Source organism: Haliotis rufescens, unplaced genomic scaffold (genome assembly GCF_023055435.1).
Source record: "Haliotis rufescens isolate VD_foot unplaced genomic scaffold, xgHalRufe1.0.p SCAF_2, whole genome shotgun sequence".
Taxonomy (NCBI): domain Eukaryota; kingdom Metazoa; phylum Mollusca; class Gastropoda; order Lepetellida; family Haliotidae; genus Haliotis; species Haliotis rufescens.
The window spans coordinates 73,601,763-73,618,492 of record NW_025963890.1 but is presented as its reverse complement, the minus strand read 5'-3'; the positions used below and the strand labels follow the sequence as shown (position 1 = coordinate 73,618,492).

The 16,730-nt window shown below is 41.7% G+C and overlaps 1 protein-coding gene across 1 annotated transcript in view; it reads right to left on the bottom strand.

The window, feature by feature from the left end:
- Positions 1-313: 313 nt before the first annotated feature.
- Positions 314-16,730, bottom strand: part of LOC124133232 (elongation of very long chain fatty acids protein 4-like) — a 28,421-nt gene continuing 12,004 nt past the window's right edge. Inside the window, exons 4-8 of the mRNA XM_046497545.2 lie at positions 14,651-14,731; positions 14,128-14,184; positions 12,094-12,208; positions 11,308-11,435; positions 314-4,958 (exon numbers count right to left, since the gene is read on the bottom strand). Of these exons, the coding sequence (XP_046353501.1) occupies positions 4,764-4,958; positions 11,308-11,435; positions 12,094-12,208; positions 14,128-14,184; positions 14,651-14,731 (576 nt within the window). The 3' untranslated portion in view covers positions 314-4,763. The remainder of the gene's footprint in view (positions 4,959-11,307; positions 11,436-12,093; positions 12,209-14,127; positions 14,185-14,650; positions 14,732-16,730) is intronic.

Below are 16,730 nucleotides of genomic sequence, written 5' to 3'. Positions count from 1 at the left end.
GGTATTGTGATGATAGTGATTGAGTATGGTTTTACGCCGCTTTTAGCAATATTCCAGCAATATCACGGGTGGGGGACACCAGAAAAATGGGCTACACACATTGTACCCATGTCGGGAATCGAACCCGGGTCTTCGGCGTGACGAGCGAGCGCTTTAACCACTAGGCTACCCGACCGCCCCTTCCGAAGTAAGTAACATCCTTCAGCGCTATGATGCAACACAACCCTTACCATTTTATTATCAGCCAATCATGAAACAGTATTCCGTCACCGGTGTATTGTTTTTGAAATATAATTATCAAAATGCCAAGGAATAACTTGCAATCTATTTATTCACAAATAAACAAAACTGAATGCATAATAAATACATAATAATACACAATAACCTTTTACTCTTTATGGTGTTACACATTCATACATGCTGCATGTTTGGTTATACAGTTCACTCTCAACAGATTGATATAAACATTCATACTGACTTTTGATAGACATGTGATCGATATATATTTTACTCTCAAATCACTGACCATTATACATGCATACAATTTGTGATAGCCATAGATGGTGGTCGATATGTTCAAAAGTAAGTGAAAAAATAAAAAGACCGGTATGTGATCGAATGGTTGTCTTCTAAAGACGATAAAACATGTTTACGCCGTACATTCCCCTTCATATAGTGGACGCCCATTTAAAGGGGTGCTGTGCTCTGTGATCAGAATCCCATTTTCGGGATAGGGCTAGACTTTGGTATTGGTGATTGTCTGTGGGTAATTAGGATTAATATCAACAGATGGATAGATATACATAATACAGTTTGAGGATCCAGACAAATTGGGTTTTGAATAACTTTAATCAAGTGCTAGGCCTCGAGACTAGCCTCCATTGAAATAAATAGATGGATGGTTTGATATTTACATATCATTATCGAGATGAATATTCAGTTTGCATTTGTACCTTTAAAAAATTTTACCTGGAAATAAATGAATGTGTTCATGCTTTCCGTTATAGTAATAGAATATTATCACTCAGGTATCATATAAGCACAAAATAGTGAGTGAGTGAGTTTGGTTAAGCGCCGCTTTTAACGGTATTCTAGTTATATCAAGGGGTGTCAGTTTGATGTGGGAGGAAAGCCCAAAGTGATGAAGGTCTCAAACATTCACCATTTTTGTAAAGCCCACGAGCACGGGTAGCACGATATACATGTGTAAACGACAGTTGTAGGCGCTTGCTTTTGACGTGCAGTTTAATTCACAGTCAAATATTCACACAGAATAGACAGACACAAAATATTCCTAAAATACCCAGTTTTGTACTAAGGCACCAATATATTTAAAGCGAACTTTTATCACAAGGAAGGTACTTTCATTAAATTCAGATTGTTTACTCCGATGCGATACCTCCCTGGCTGATCTGACAACAAAGCCGCATCAGGTCAACTTTCATATCAGCCAATCAACGTCGAGGATCCTAAATTGTCGTATGAGTGACCGAAGCATTCAGTCCAGAAAACGAACTTAAACGACCAGTTCCGAATGTCATATAAACGTCGTGCCATTATATTGCTGTGGACATTTTACACACCCTGTCGTTTCTGAGCGCCTGGGCATTGACACTCAAAAGGGAGTACAATCTGAGGAATACTTCTTTGCTGGTTTCCTTACTCAAATCGAAATTTCCGAATCGAGGTTGGTATGGCGGTAAGAAAGTAAAGCTGTATCCTTCTTGAAAGCTGACTGAGCGGCCACTCACGGCTCACATCAGCGACCTTCTATAGAGGTGTCCTCGGGTCTATACGCAGAGAGAATCGTATCGAAGTAAACGATCAGATGTTAACGAGCTTACAGTCCCGGCGCTGGTCCGCACAGTCTGATGCTAAACCACACCTGAGGTCAACTTCAAGTATAGTCGAGTTTTTCATCGATATATAGTTTAACACCGAGACAGACTCCATGTCGGCACCGTGGTCCAATGTCGGCACTATAACCCAATGTCGGCACTATAACCCAATGTCGGCACTGTGGTCCAATATCGGCACTATAACCCAATGTCGGCACCGTGGTCCAATATCGGCACTATAACCCAATGTCGGCACTATTACCCAATGTCGGCACTATAACCCAATGTCGGCACCGTGGTCCAATATCGGCACCATAACCCAATGTCGGCACTATTACCCAATGTCGGCACTATAACCCAATGTCGGCACTATAACCCAATGTCGGCACTGTGGTCCAATATCGGCACTATAACCCAATGTCGGCACCGTGGTCCAATATCGGCACCATAACCCAATGTCGGCACTATAACCCAATGTCGGCACTATAACCCAATGTCGGCACTATAACCCAATGTCGGCACTGTGGTCCAATATAGGCACTATAACCCAATGTCGGCACTATAACCCAATGTCGGCACCGTGGTCCAATATCGGCACTATAACCCAATGTCGGCACCGTGGTCCAATATCGGCACTATAACCCAATGTCGGCACTCTGGTCCAATGTAGGCACTATAACCCAATGTCGGCACCGTGGTCCAATGTAGGCACTATAACCCAATGTCGGCACCGTGGTCCAATATCGGCACTATAACCCAATGTCGGCACTGTGGTCCAATATCGGCACTATAACCAAATGTCGGCACCGTGGTCCAATATCGGCACTATAACCCAATGTCGGCACTGTGGTCCAATGTAGGCACTATAACCCAATGTCGGCACTGTGGTCCAATGTAGGCACTATAACCCAATGTCGGCACCGTGGTCCAATGTAGGCACTATAACCTAATGTCGGCACCGTGGTCCAATATAGGCACTATAACCCAATGTCGGCACTGTGGTCCAATATAGGCACTATAACCCAATGTCGGCACTGTGGTCCAATATAGGCACTATAACCCAATGTCGGCACTGTGGTCCAATGTAGGCACTATAACCCAAATTGGCACTGTGGTCCAATATCGGCACTATAACCCAATGTCGGCACTGTGGTCCAATATCGGCACTATAACCCAATGTCGGCACCGTGGTCCAATATCGGCACTATAACCCAATGTCGGCACTGTGGTCCAATATCGGCACTAAAACCCAATGTCGGCACTGTGGTCCAATATCGGCTCTATGGTCTAATATCGACACTATGTTCAAATATCGGCTCTATTTCCTTATATCGGCACTATGTTCTAATAACGGCACTATGTTCTAATATCGGGGCCATGGTCTAATATCGGCACTATGCTCTAATATCGGCACTGTAATCTATTTTAGGCTCTATGGTCTGATATCGACACTATGTTCTAATATCGGCAATATGGTCTCATATCGGCATTGTGTTCTAATAAAGGCACTATGTTCTAATATCGGCACTGTAATCCAATATCGACACTATGGTCTAATATCGGCACTATGTTCTAATAACGGCACTATGTTCTTATATCGGCACTATGTTCTAATATCGGCACTGTAATCCAATATCGACACTATGGTCTAATATCGGCACTGTGTTCTAATATCGGCACTGTGTTCTAATATTGGCACCATGGTCTTATATCGGCACTATGTTCTAATATCGGCACTGTAATCCAATATCGGCTCTATGGTCTAATATCGACGCTATGTTCTTATATCGGCATTATGTTCTAATATCGGCTCTGTGGTCAATATCGGCACCATGGTCTAATAACGGCACTATGGTCTAATATCGACACTATGTTCAAATATCGGCTCTATTTCCTTATATCGGCACTATGTTCTAATAACGGCACTATGTTCTAATATCGGGGCCATGGTCTAATATCGGCACTATGCTCTAATATCGGCACTGTAATCCATTTTAGGCTCTATGGTCTGATATCGACACTATGTTCTAATATCGGCAATATGGTCTCATATCGGCATTGTGTTCTAATAAAGGCACTATGTTCTAATATCGGCACTGTAATCCAATATCGACACTATGGTCTAATATCGGCAATATGGTCTCATATCGGCATTGTGTTCTAATAAAGGCACTATGTTCTAATATCGGCACTGTAATCCAATATCGACACTATGGTCTAATATCGGCACTATGTTCTAATAACGGCACTATGTTCTAATATCGGCACTATGTTCTAATATCGGCACTGTAATCCAATATCGACACTATGGTCTAATATCGGCACTGTGTTCTAATATCGGCACTGTGTTCTAATATTGGCACCATGGTCTAATATCGGCACTATGTTCTAATATCGGCACTGTAATCCAATATCGGCTCTATGGTCTAATATCGACACTATGTTCTTATATCGGCACTATGTTCTAATATCGGCTCTGTGGTCAATATCGGCACCATGGTCTAATAACGGCACCATGGTCTAATATCGGCACCATGTTCTAATATCGGCACTATGTTCTAATATCGGTACTGTGGTCTAATGTCGGCACTTTGGTCTAATATCGGCACTGTGATCCAATATCGGCTCTACGGTCTAATATCGACACTACGTTCTTATTTCGGCTCTATGTTCTAACATTGGATCACCGCTTGGGTCAAACTACGGACGTTGAGGTAAAGAGGACATATTGTATCAGACTAAGTCAAATTCACAAAGGTTGACAAAGTCTTAGCCATTTATGATACCGACCTGTCATTAAAAGAAAGAAAATGGTGGGAATAGTATTAACAATTGTTAAATCTACAAATATACCACGTTCAAGCTAGAAAACACTTGACTTTTCAATCATTCCAAGACATCATGACTGCTATGAAGACATTGTTGTTATTTGTTTTTGTTTGTTCTGGTGACGGAGGGGGCTCGTCGCTTGCCCTGGATATATGCCCTGAAGTAGAAGTTGAGGAACAGCGCCATGATGGAGGCAGCGTATGTGAAGAGCAGCTTGTCGAACAACTTGGGAAAGTCGCACTCCACGAAAAAGTTCACGCCTGCGTGGACAAGCATGAGCACAAACTGGGTCTGGAATATAAGGAAAACAAGTTAATATAAAACATTAAAAATATAAAATATAATTATATACTGTATAAAAATATACAATGTAAAAAACATGTTTTTTAATGATAATTTCCAACAGTGTTCGTTTTTGGTTGTTTAACGCTTCCTTAGCAATAATGCAGGCATATGATACCTTTGCGTAATACATTTGGAAAATACATCCTGTGATTGACATTATAAGTATCGATCTATGCAATAGGGTTACGACTAGACGCAAATCAACCAAGTCACCTAGCTTACTACCCGAACGATTTAATCGCCTCTTTCTACAATCATTGGTTGCTTGGGACCTGCATTCATATCCAAAATCCCCACGGGTACCCGCACGAGTGAGTGAGTGAGTGAGTTGGGTTTAACGCCGCATTTAACAGTATTCCAGTTATATCACGGCGTGTCAACTAGCTTGATGTGGAGGAAAGCCCGAAGTGATGCAGGTTGGGACGTTTACCACCTTGCTGAAACCCACGAGCACGGGTATGGTACTGACGCACCCAGAAACATTATCAGGACAAATCTGGGATTCGAACCTACAAACACAGGTTTCCGGCTGCGAGCTCTGCACTGAGAATTGTGTCACGACCGGTTGTAGACGACCGAGACACTACACTTTCGATCAATCTACATGGGTTATATATTTGTGATCAGTGTCGGATCCGGGAGGGTTCTGCGGTGGCAGCCTCGCTTTTTGACGATGAAATTTTGTATGGGCAATGCCTACCAAGATAAAATGTTGATTTGGTTGACAAAGTCAAATTCACAATGGTTGACAAAGTCTTAGCCATGTATGATACCGACCTGTTATTAACAGAAAGAAAATGGTGGGAAAAGTATTAACAATTGTTAAATCTACAAATATGCCACGTTCAAGCTAACATTCTGATGACGTAAAGTAATCAATTTGTGATGTCGTGAACAATGATCAAGTTACTTTGTTCTTTACGTGACAGGTGTATATCGTCATATTAATTACGGTGATTTATCGATAAAGGCATCGTCAAACTATGGAATCCTAGTAGGGACATTGTCGCGTTGTTACAAAAACAAGCAAAAACTGTCACCAAATTTCACCAAAGCCCGACCATGCGACAAATGGTCAAAATGTAATGGCAACATCGCGTCAATGTCACTTCTAGCATATCAAACTGCACATTGCAAAATTAATGAATTATTGTGGACAATAACATCCCAATCACGCCAGTGACCAACAATCAACGGTAACAGTCTGTGTGTTTCTTCGTCATGTTTCGGTCGCATCCCTGAAGCACTCTCATGTGCAAATGGGTATTAATGGTATTTCTACGGCATCGATACCAACACCACATCTTGGAATAAATACGTTATTTAAAACAACAGGATTTCATTATCAAAGGCACGCACTGTTCAAAATCCACCAAGGATGTGTAGCGTGACAACATGGTGTTACTTTGATGAATTTAGGTCTGTCGTGCTGTGATGAAATGTCCTTTTTTGGTCACCCGCTGAAGGTTGAGCTAATTAAACATGCTGAGAACGTACAAGGAAACTTTGATCACGAAAGCCAACTTTCAAAGTGAATCTTGTGATGCATCCCGTCGTGACGAGGAGGAAGACTATGTTTGTGTTGTACGTGTCATACTTCCAGTCACTGGCGAGTGAAGGACAATTCCCTATGGCTTGTGGAGTGAGTGAGTTTGGTTTAACGCCGCTTTTAACAGTATTCCAGTTATATCAAGGCGTGTCAGCTTAAAGCCCGAAGTGATGCAAGTCTCAGACGTTTACCACTTCGCTGAAACCTTGGAGCATGGGTATGGTGCTGACAAACCTAGAAACATAATCAGGGTGAACCGGGATTCGAACCCCAAATCATAGGTTTCTGGCGGGCCCAAGGGACGCAACTCTGCAACTTTGGTTTGTGGACAACTTGTTGCTTGAAGAGTAATCAATATGTCGATAAACGCGGATGGGGTCTGATTCTATTTGTCTACAGTAGTTGGCGAAAGTTAAGGTGTTTGAAAATTGTTATACTGGATTTAGGTATGTTTGGAAATGCATTTCACTTCATGGCGTCATACTATTTTGTCATAACATTCAACTTATTGAATAAAACGAAAAGCTCACATACAGTGGTATGGACAATGCGTGACGACGTAATGTCTCATAAATGTGCTCCACATATCGTACGAATGTAGGGACTCGAATCCGGTTCTTCAGCTTAACGAGCAGACGCTTTAGGTGAGGTGAGGTGAAATTGGGTTTAACGTCGCGTCCAAGATTATTGCACTTATATAGCGACGTGCATGCACGTGTATGTGTGTGTGTGGCTGCTTGTACTAGTCCGGACTGATGCCGATTTATAGTGCTAGCTCACTGAGATACCATGCCGCAGTTTAACATGAATACCCCACTCAGACACAGTATACTGACTCCGAGCCGACCAGTCCTTGTTTTAGCCCCTTAATGCCGAGCGCCAGACAGGGTAACAACAAGTACAATCTTTTAACGTCTTTTTGTATGACGCGGCCCGGGATCGAACCCTGGACCTTCCGCTCTCCGAGCAGACGCTTTAACTAATGGGCTACCCTACCACCAGACAAGGCATAATATCTACTAGATTGACAATGAATAGACTACAGACAATCAGACCCGCGAGTCTTTTGATATCAAATTCAATACGAGTTGATAAAAGTGGCAAAACGAAGAGGTTTGCCGAGGAGTTTTTTCCACTTTTATCAACGAGTGTTGATATATTTCATATCAAAAGACACGAGGGTGAGATTTTATTTATCATCCAACATCATTCTTCCAACTTTTTCAGTTTGTAGATAGTAATAAGCAGTGTCTTAAGTGTAAATAATACTGTTAACAGCTTCAGCAGCAGAGCCATTGGTGAAGTCATTTGATTGTGACGTCATGATAACCAATGACGTCACAATGGTCTGCAAACCATAGTGATGTATTTTCTTTGCAGCGATATCTACAATATAGATATCGCTTGATCTCACCCAAGCGATATCTCCCGTGAAGCCAGTTTGGGATGATAAATGTACTTATTCTCGCCACTGAACATATATGAGATGTCTGGCCATATTGAACCGCTATATGAAGTCAATGATGAAGACAAATATACATGTTAGCGATGTGTTCGGTGTGAGGAACCAATCTACATTGTGCGCCCAAACCACGAGTAATGTCGGGCACAAATAGGCCATACATTGCCGCCAGTGAATCAATGGCACTACATGCACCATCAAAACATCGCCTTACAAAAGCATGTGGTAACTAAACACTGGAACCGCTTCATGAGTTGATTATCATTTGAAGGGCAAATAATGGTAGACATAATTATAGCTCAGGATACCGCTCTTTGGAAAAGTGGGTGTGGGATGAGAGTATGGGGGTTGGGACGTGGGTGCACTTAAAATACATATAACTACAGTAAAGTACGTTTATGACGAACACGCTTTCACGGGATATAACGAACATATTTTTTGGTCACGGCCATTTTCTGTATATATGCTGTATATTTGCTTATAACGAACTACGGTTATTAGGAACTAAAAATAGTGGCTCCAGTGAGTTCGTTATAACCGTAGTTTACTGTATATGGAAATAATTCGGGATACCATGTGCGTTTTTTAGCCAAAGTAATATTCAATTAATTGGTATTTTTGTTGCAAACGTGACACTTAATTATGTATTTTTTTTATTCTTCAGCATTAGTATGCCTCAACAAAAAGGTGTGTGTTTGGGGGTGTGGAGGTCCCTCCTGAAGGTGCTCCGCCCCTTCATCCCCTCTCTGGATCCGTGAATGCTACTTTCAAGTGGAACAATCGCAAACAGTGCCAACTGTTCTGAGTGCTGATTTTCATAGCGCCTGACGTACAGACTGTCTTGTTATAGGTCGTTGTAGGTATCCACAAACACCAGTATTGATATCACCACGTCCTATCAAGCAGCCCTATCAATATTAACTGCCAATAAACGTAACCGAAACTATATATCGTGCATCAAAGTATTCACATTTACACGATTACACTCGAGATTTATCACAACAAACTCCGAAATATCAGACCATAAAATAGTTCTCGTAGACGCCATCCTCCATTATCTGTGTATAATATCTCAGTCCTGTTAATACAAATACCCTGGAGTCATTCGTTGCCGTCTCCATATCTCACCAGGTATTTTTTCTCCCACGTGAATGTAATTTGATTAAGTGGCTGTTTTAAACGTTGTGTCATTCATATCGGACTCAAAACGAAGTCCCGACGCCCACAGTGTAGCCATTGTCCATGCTGATCTGGAAATGGATTTTGAACCTACTTTTCACCATGGCTAGAACACTACGTCTACACTGCAACGCCCGATGGTGGATGTGGATGTGGATGTGGGTGTGGATGAGGATGGGTGTGAATTTACAGATAACGGTGTAGGGCGTGTGCGTGTGCGTGTGCGTGTGCGTGTGTGTGTGCGTGTGCGTTTGTGTGTGTGCTTCAGGCTGTTGAAACATATAGCCTCTTACAAAAGTTGTATTGTGACAACGTGTTCTTCTAATAATTTCAGACTCATAGTTTTAAATAAAATAAAATATCTGTCGTTGTGTAAGAAGTATTTCCAGATTTAGGTTAGTTTGACAATATGCCATGCGTTCATTCGACAATGGGTCTTTCAAAGGGTCTCGATCACTGACATGTAATGGACTTTACAGATAACGGAAGACCTGAAGTGCTTTAAGAGCTCTGAGAAGATACATCCGTGAACGACAACAGTGAAAAACGGCAACAACCTTTTCTACACTACTTTATCAAAAACGGTAAACCCCAAAACGCCAACACGAATTCGTAAAATAACAATGTGTAATCTGTCAGAACAAAGCTATACATTATTGAGTCAAATGTGCTCTCCGTGTTTAGCTTTAACCTGTCAATCAGTAAAATAACATGGGAAGATTGGAATACGAATATGTTTTGGATAAAAATGTTAATGGGCATGGATACACACGTTTGGGTATTTGTTATGTGTTTTAAGTAAATATATTGTGCACTTTTTTTCTCAAATAAATCCGTATTGATAGAATAGTGATGAAAGACGTGTAAACAATGATGAATGGGAAACGCTTATATAAATCATTTTAATTGCCAATTTCTTCTTCTCGTCTCCTTCTGATAGGGGGCGGTCGGTTAGCCTAGTGGTTAAAGGGTTAGCTCGTCACGCCGAAGACCCGGGTTCGATTCCCGACATGGCTACAATATGTGAAGCCCCCGCCCTGATATTGCTGGAATATTGCTAAAAGCGGCGTAAAACCATACTCACTCACTCACTCCTTCTGACCGTTACATATACCATACTAGATATATACTATGCAAAAAAAGTAGGGGATAGTGAGAATCATCAAGACACATCTTCCGATCTATATAATATTGGCAAACGGAAATGATATGATCATATCTGCTGGGGAGAAGCCGATCATATCTGCCGGAGAGAAGGCGATCAGATGTAATGGGTTCTACTGGCCGGCACTAGGTCGTTAAAGAAGTCGGGGGTAAATTCTTTTCCCAAGTTTTTGCGTTTTGCAGCCAACATCACTCATATCGGATAAAACTCATCAGTGAGATCTCCAAGTTCATAGAGAGTGGTGGGTGGATTTGAAGGTTGATGTACACGTCTGCCAATGACGTTCCAGACGTGTCCAATGGGGAAAAGATCAGTGTGGACTGAGTGTTTGCCATGGCATAACATGGATGTATTGCTGTTGGAGGAATAGGGTCAATATCCTGGCACGTCTGGGCAACAATATTCTGACGTATGCCCACACCCAACATGCCTATGTGACGTAAAATAATAATATTTGTTTGTGTGTTGTCTAACGCCGCACTCAGCAATATTCCAGCTATATGTCGGCGGTCTGTAAATAATAGAGTCTGGACCAGACAATCCAGTGATTGACATCATGAGCATCGATCCACAAAATGGGATACGATGACATGCATTAACCAAGTCAGCAAGCCTGACCACCCGATCACGTTAGTCGCCTCCTACGACAAGCAGAGTTGCCTTTTACGGCAAGCATGGGTTGCTGAAGACCAATTCTACCTCGGATTTTTACGGGTTAGATAATAACAATTCATTTTGAGTATGGACATGTGTATAAATGACATTGCATTTGATTGTGTTACTGGGGCCATCTGGACTCGCCATATCATTCTAGACTTGAGTTGGATTAATGTTTCAATTTCTCTAGGATCTGGGAGAGAAACTAATCTTCGAATTGTGCTTTACGGAAACAGGCGAGAAATGACGACTGCAGCATGCGAGGAGATCCCGTGATACTTACCAGCTGGAACATGGTGAGGTAGCGCTTCCACCAGAGGTACTTCTGCATGCAGGGCCCTATGGCGGACAGTCCATAGTAGAGGTACATCACGACGTGCACCAGAGAGTTGAGCAACGGGTACAAGAAACCTGGCACACAGAAGTGACACAGAGTTACATAGAAGCACCATCATCCTCGAGTATCCAGGGACTTAAATCTCAACTTAATTATGATTAATACCCTGGACCCCATTCCACTATATTGAGTGGGTGAGGATTGTTGAGTTTAACGACGCTTTAAACAGTATTGTCAGCTTGGTATAGGAGGAAAGTCATTTTCCGAATAATTCCCACATACATATAAGCGGTAATACACAATACACGTATAATGTGTCTTCAATATGATCCAATCATTTCCATTTGTAGTTGGACGTATTTTCATATTCAGGCGCTCCCAATGCAAACCTTTTATAAGATGAATTTTGCAAGTGATCTTACAGTCCAATAAAGGAACCAACATTCCGCGAAGCAACTACTACAAAGGCAAGTGACTTTGTTCGAAATGTGCCTCTGTTCACCCAGCAGTGAGTGGGTACCCGGTAGGATGAGATGGTAATGTGGCTGTTAACCCTTCTAGCGCCTCATAGGCAGCTTGGTTTGTATACTCCCCAGGGAGATGAGAATGGTAATCGAGTGCTCACTGATCCATTGACCGGGGTAATAATAGTGTAACGCTATGAGCATCCACTTGGTGAATGGAATCTGGTGCAATATAAATTCACTTATTATTATTATTATTATTACTCACTTTGCCCTCCGGATACCCATTTCATGCCTGACCACGTGACCACAACTATGCTGGTGTGATGATACACGTGTAGAAACGTTATCTGCGAATTTTTCTTCCTCAAAATGAAAAATACCTGCAAAGCAAACATTTAATATAAGAAAATATAATTGATACTCAAATGAAGTTGTTTGATAGGCATTACTTAGAAGTTGACGGATGACAAAGTAGACACAATTTATGGATAACCCGTCGTTATGGTATAGATCCTTATACGGTTGTAAAGCAGGACTGAATAATGAACACGGTACAGGATATACGAGGATATAATGAGGATTTTTTTTTTGTACATCACCGAGCGTCGCGTTTCTTGCAGTCTTGTTGTTAACGTTTTCGATGCGAAGCATGTATTACACAGCAAAAAACAAAATAACTAATCAATATGGAAAAAAAGGTATAGTAAACGACCCGGTTCAAATATCATGTAGAATCATTAGTTTCGTAAATGAACTACGACACAAAACCATTTCAATTATTACTTCGATGGCTTGCTCTGCTTGTCACGTGTTCTTTTTTAATGTAACTTATTCAGTTGAAAAAGAGCGGAGTTCATACCACCATATGTATGTCCATATGAAAGCAGTGAAGCGTGTCTGTTCTCGCCACACGTCAGGTCGATGTGTGCGATCAGGGTATAATGGCGTTTGGGGAAGTAAAGTATGTCTTTCACAATGGTGACAGCTGTCACAGTCGAGGTACTGATTTCCTGCCATTTTCACCACAGCCTATAATTGTTTAGGACATATTGGTGCTTCGCAGACCTAACGAACGTTGACAATGAAATAGTCACGAATAGATTACTCGGTGGCGTAGCCCAGTGGTTCAAAGCGTACGCTCGGATACCTTACATCGATGTATTGTGAGTGAAGCTCATTCTGGTGTCCCCTGACCTGATATTGCTGGAATATTGTTAAAAGCGGCGGGAAATCCCATTATACACACTCACTATTTAGAGGAGGGCAAAGTTCTTTGATCTGGTCTCACGTTGTTGGCCTGGGTCTAGAGTTTGTAGTGAGTGAGTGAGTTGGGTTTAACGCCGCTTTTAACAGTATTCCAGTTATATCGCGGCGTGTCAGCTTAATGTGGGAGGAAAGCCCGAAGTGATGCAGGTCGAGGCGCCTTAGACGACTGGGCCCCCCGTGCCCCCCTAGAGTTTGTAATTATTGAATTGTGTCAAACTCAGACGTTATGCTTTTTTACATTTGGCAAGCATCACATGCTAGATTAATATGCATAAGGTGTGTCAATTAATACAAGTCTATTCCCCTTTAAACAGGGTTGAGTCAAACGAACGGTTGAGTGGATGGGCGATTGAATGGATATTATTTTACGCCGCATCAGCAATATCTATGCTGTATCACACGGGCATGTAAACAGTAAAATCTGGGTCACCCAAACCAGTGGTTGATAGCATGAGGAACACAATTTGCCTACCCTTACTGTACACTCATGGGGTCCTACTCTACTCCGGAATTCCTACTATGGCACTCAAGTTGGATGCGGGAAACTTACAAAAAAGAATAGAAAAACAGTAAATGAAAGGTGTGCGCAGTGAAGCATCCCTAAAGCATTATGAGTGAGTGAGTGAGTTGGGTTTAACGCCGCTTTAAAGAATATTCCTGTTATATCACTGCGTTGAAGCAGGATGAAATATAGACATATATGTTCCTGCAAATATTAAAACTTATATTCAAATTAATGTTCAAATTCGACCTTCCTGCACCTAGGAACACAATGTCCAGCACATAACATGTGCCTCCACCATATGGCTGGAATATAGCCGAGTGCGGCGTTAAACAACAAACAATCACTGCATTGAGTGAGGGGTTTTTCGCCACTTTTAGCAAATATTCCAGGAATAAAACGGCGGGGGACCCCAGAAATGGGCTCCACACATTGTACCCATGAGGTAATCAAACCCGTGCATTTTGCGTGACGAGCGAACCCTTTAAACACTAGGCCACCACACCGCCCCTCATAATATGAAAGCCTTACCGTATCTATAAGTTCTATAATCTTCGAAAAGAAAAACAGCCAGCCTACATACAGCGCCTGGAATAAAGGTGGACAGAAAGTGACATTGTTATAATGTTGTCAAAAAGTGTATAAAAAGTTCTACAAGAATAGAATAGTTACAATATCCTGGTAAAGTCGTAACACACAACTTTTGGACACAGAAGAAAGCGGGACAGTCCAATTTTACCAAGGGGTGATAAGTATCATATTATTCTGCCCCACAGCGCTTTTAAAGTAACATTTAGTTATGAAAAATATTGTCGATCCCCCTCCCCCCCTCCTCAACTCTGACAAAACTCTCATTTCATCACTTATGGGTGTCTGTATTGGCCCAGGTGTTCATCACGTCCTGACTCGCAGGCGTTCCGCGTGCACCGGAAGAATCCATTTATATTGAGCAGGGGCGGGTGACGCGGTGCACGTGGAGTTCATGCTCTACGTATATTCGTCATTGATCTACGTCGAGCCGACAGGCCAACCTTCCATTTTTCTCAATACCTACCTCAATAGCGTCTGGTCGATCTGTGTAGTCTATAGGCTGACACACCAAACTGAAACGACCGCGGATCGCCATTTGAAGTGTCTGAAACATGAACACATTCCTTAAAGGGGTACAGTGGTGTCAGAATCAATCTAGGCACGGATCGAGTCGATAGTTTGGATGTGTATTTCTTCATTTTGTTACAAAATTCGTCGCAGCGAGGGCATTCGATCATCGACATGCAATCAAACACTATGTTTTTTTGCAAATGTATGCAAAAATGCCGAGTTGAAGACTAAAAGGTCTTACATATATCAGAAACAACTCTTCTGTATGTATTCGTGCTAGAAACATTCCAAGAGGATTCCCCGGTAATGTGGGAGTTGTCCCTTAATCATTTAAAAAAATCCGTCTCGTGAATATGTGTGAATGATAACCTATGATCGCCTATGAACGTCGGTTTCGCGATCATGTGACCGGTCTGTCTCCCAAAGGAAAAACCGTACACCATTACTTTACATTATAAACTATTAAAATTTATGCAAGAATATTACCCACTGTTTGTAAACTCCCAATCTAACGTCACATCGTAGTTCACTGCAGTAGTATAGTCATAACGCTTATAAACCTAGACAGATAACACGAGAGTCGAACCCACGATTAAGGGGCACAACTTGCGGTGCCTTGGAAGTCTTGGCCCCCTGTGACCCACATCCACAATGATAATGTATTGACTGTCTAGTCTCTACATGTCTCTTGCACATTGTGTTGTGTATTAAAGGCGAGATCAAAGTCCACCTGAACGTGTAATTGTCACAAACATATATAATATACCAGTGACAGTATTCTGCGTATTCTTTTTATAACGATAATAAATCATACGGTGTCTATGTAAGTATCAACAATACTGTGTCTACGTTATAATAAATCATACTATGTAATTATGAGTGAGTGAGTTTGGTTTAACGCCGCTTTTAACAGTATTCGATTTATATCACGGCGTGTTAGCTTAATATTGGAGAAGCCAATTGCTGGTGTCCCCCGCCGGGATATTGCTGGAATATTGCTAAAAGCGGCGTAAAACCATACTCATTCACTCACTCACTTAATGTTGGAGGAAAATCCGAAATGATGTCTCAGACGTTTACCACTTTGGTGAAACCAACGAGCAAGGTATGGTGCTGACAAACCTAGAAACATAATCGGGGCGAACTGGGACTTGAACCCAGTATGAAAGGTTCCTGGGTGCCGTTGTACAAAACAACCTTAGCACTAAGACTGTCGTAAGTCTATGGCAAGGTTTGGGTGTTACGATCACCTTAGCGCTAAGACCGCTTCGTACAACGGCACTCTGGTGTGCCGAAGGACACACGCATGTCATCATGAATCGTACTATGTAATTATAAATAACTCTGTGTATATATACAATAATACACGACGTTGTGTGGCATGGGATGAAGCATTGTTTGTATATAATTGTTAGTCATGATCTTGTTGTGCCTTGTCATCGCTATGTTGGCTATTACGCCCACAGGAGTCTGTCTGATAATCGAGACTGGCTATTCTCTGGCGATGACATTTTATATATTGTGAATATTGACCATGTATTAAATCTATAGAATTAGTAATACTAGTGTGTCTATGTGGGTATTGATCAATGTGTACCTTTGTCAGCGTCACAGTTCTGCATCTGTTTACGGAGAGAGATCTACATTCAGTTCACTGTGTGCACGCAAGTAATGTGTATAAAGAGTACAGGACTCGATTTAAGGAACTTGATTTAACGCACACCAGGCGCAGGTTGACATGGAAACCTAGTTGCACCAGACAAAATCAAGGTGCACCCTGGTCCTATAAATTTATCAAAGTTGAAACCTAGATCCATAAACTATTCTAAATATATAAATCGTATTGCTGTTATACATAATAGGAACATAATCTTGTACTCACAGTTTGATGACGACAAGCCCCCAAAAGCATGACCAATTACACATAACAGGGATTATTGATGTAGTATAGTACACAAGTCTGAGAGATATTCACTGCGTGGATCGATGCTCATGATGTCAATCACTGGATTGTCTGGTCCAGATATTTACAG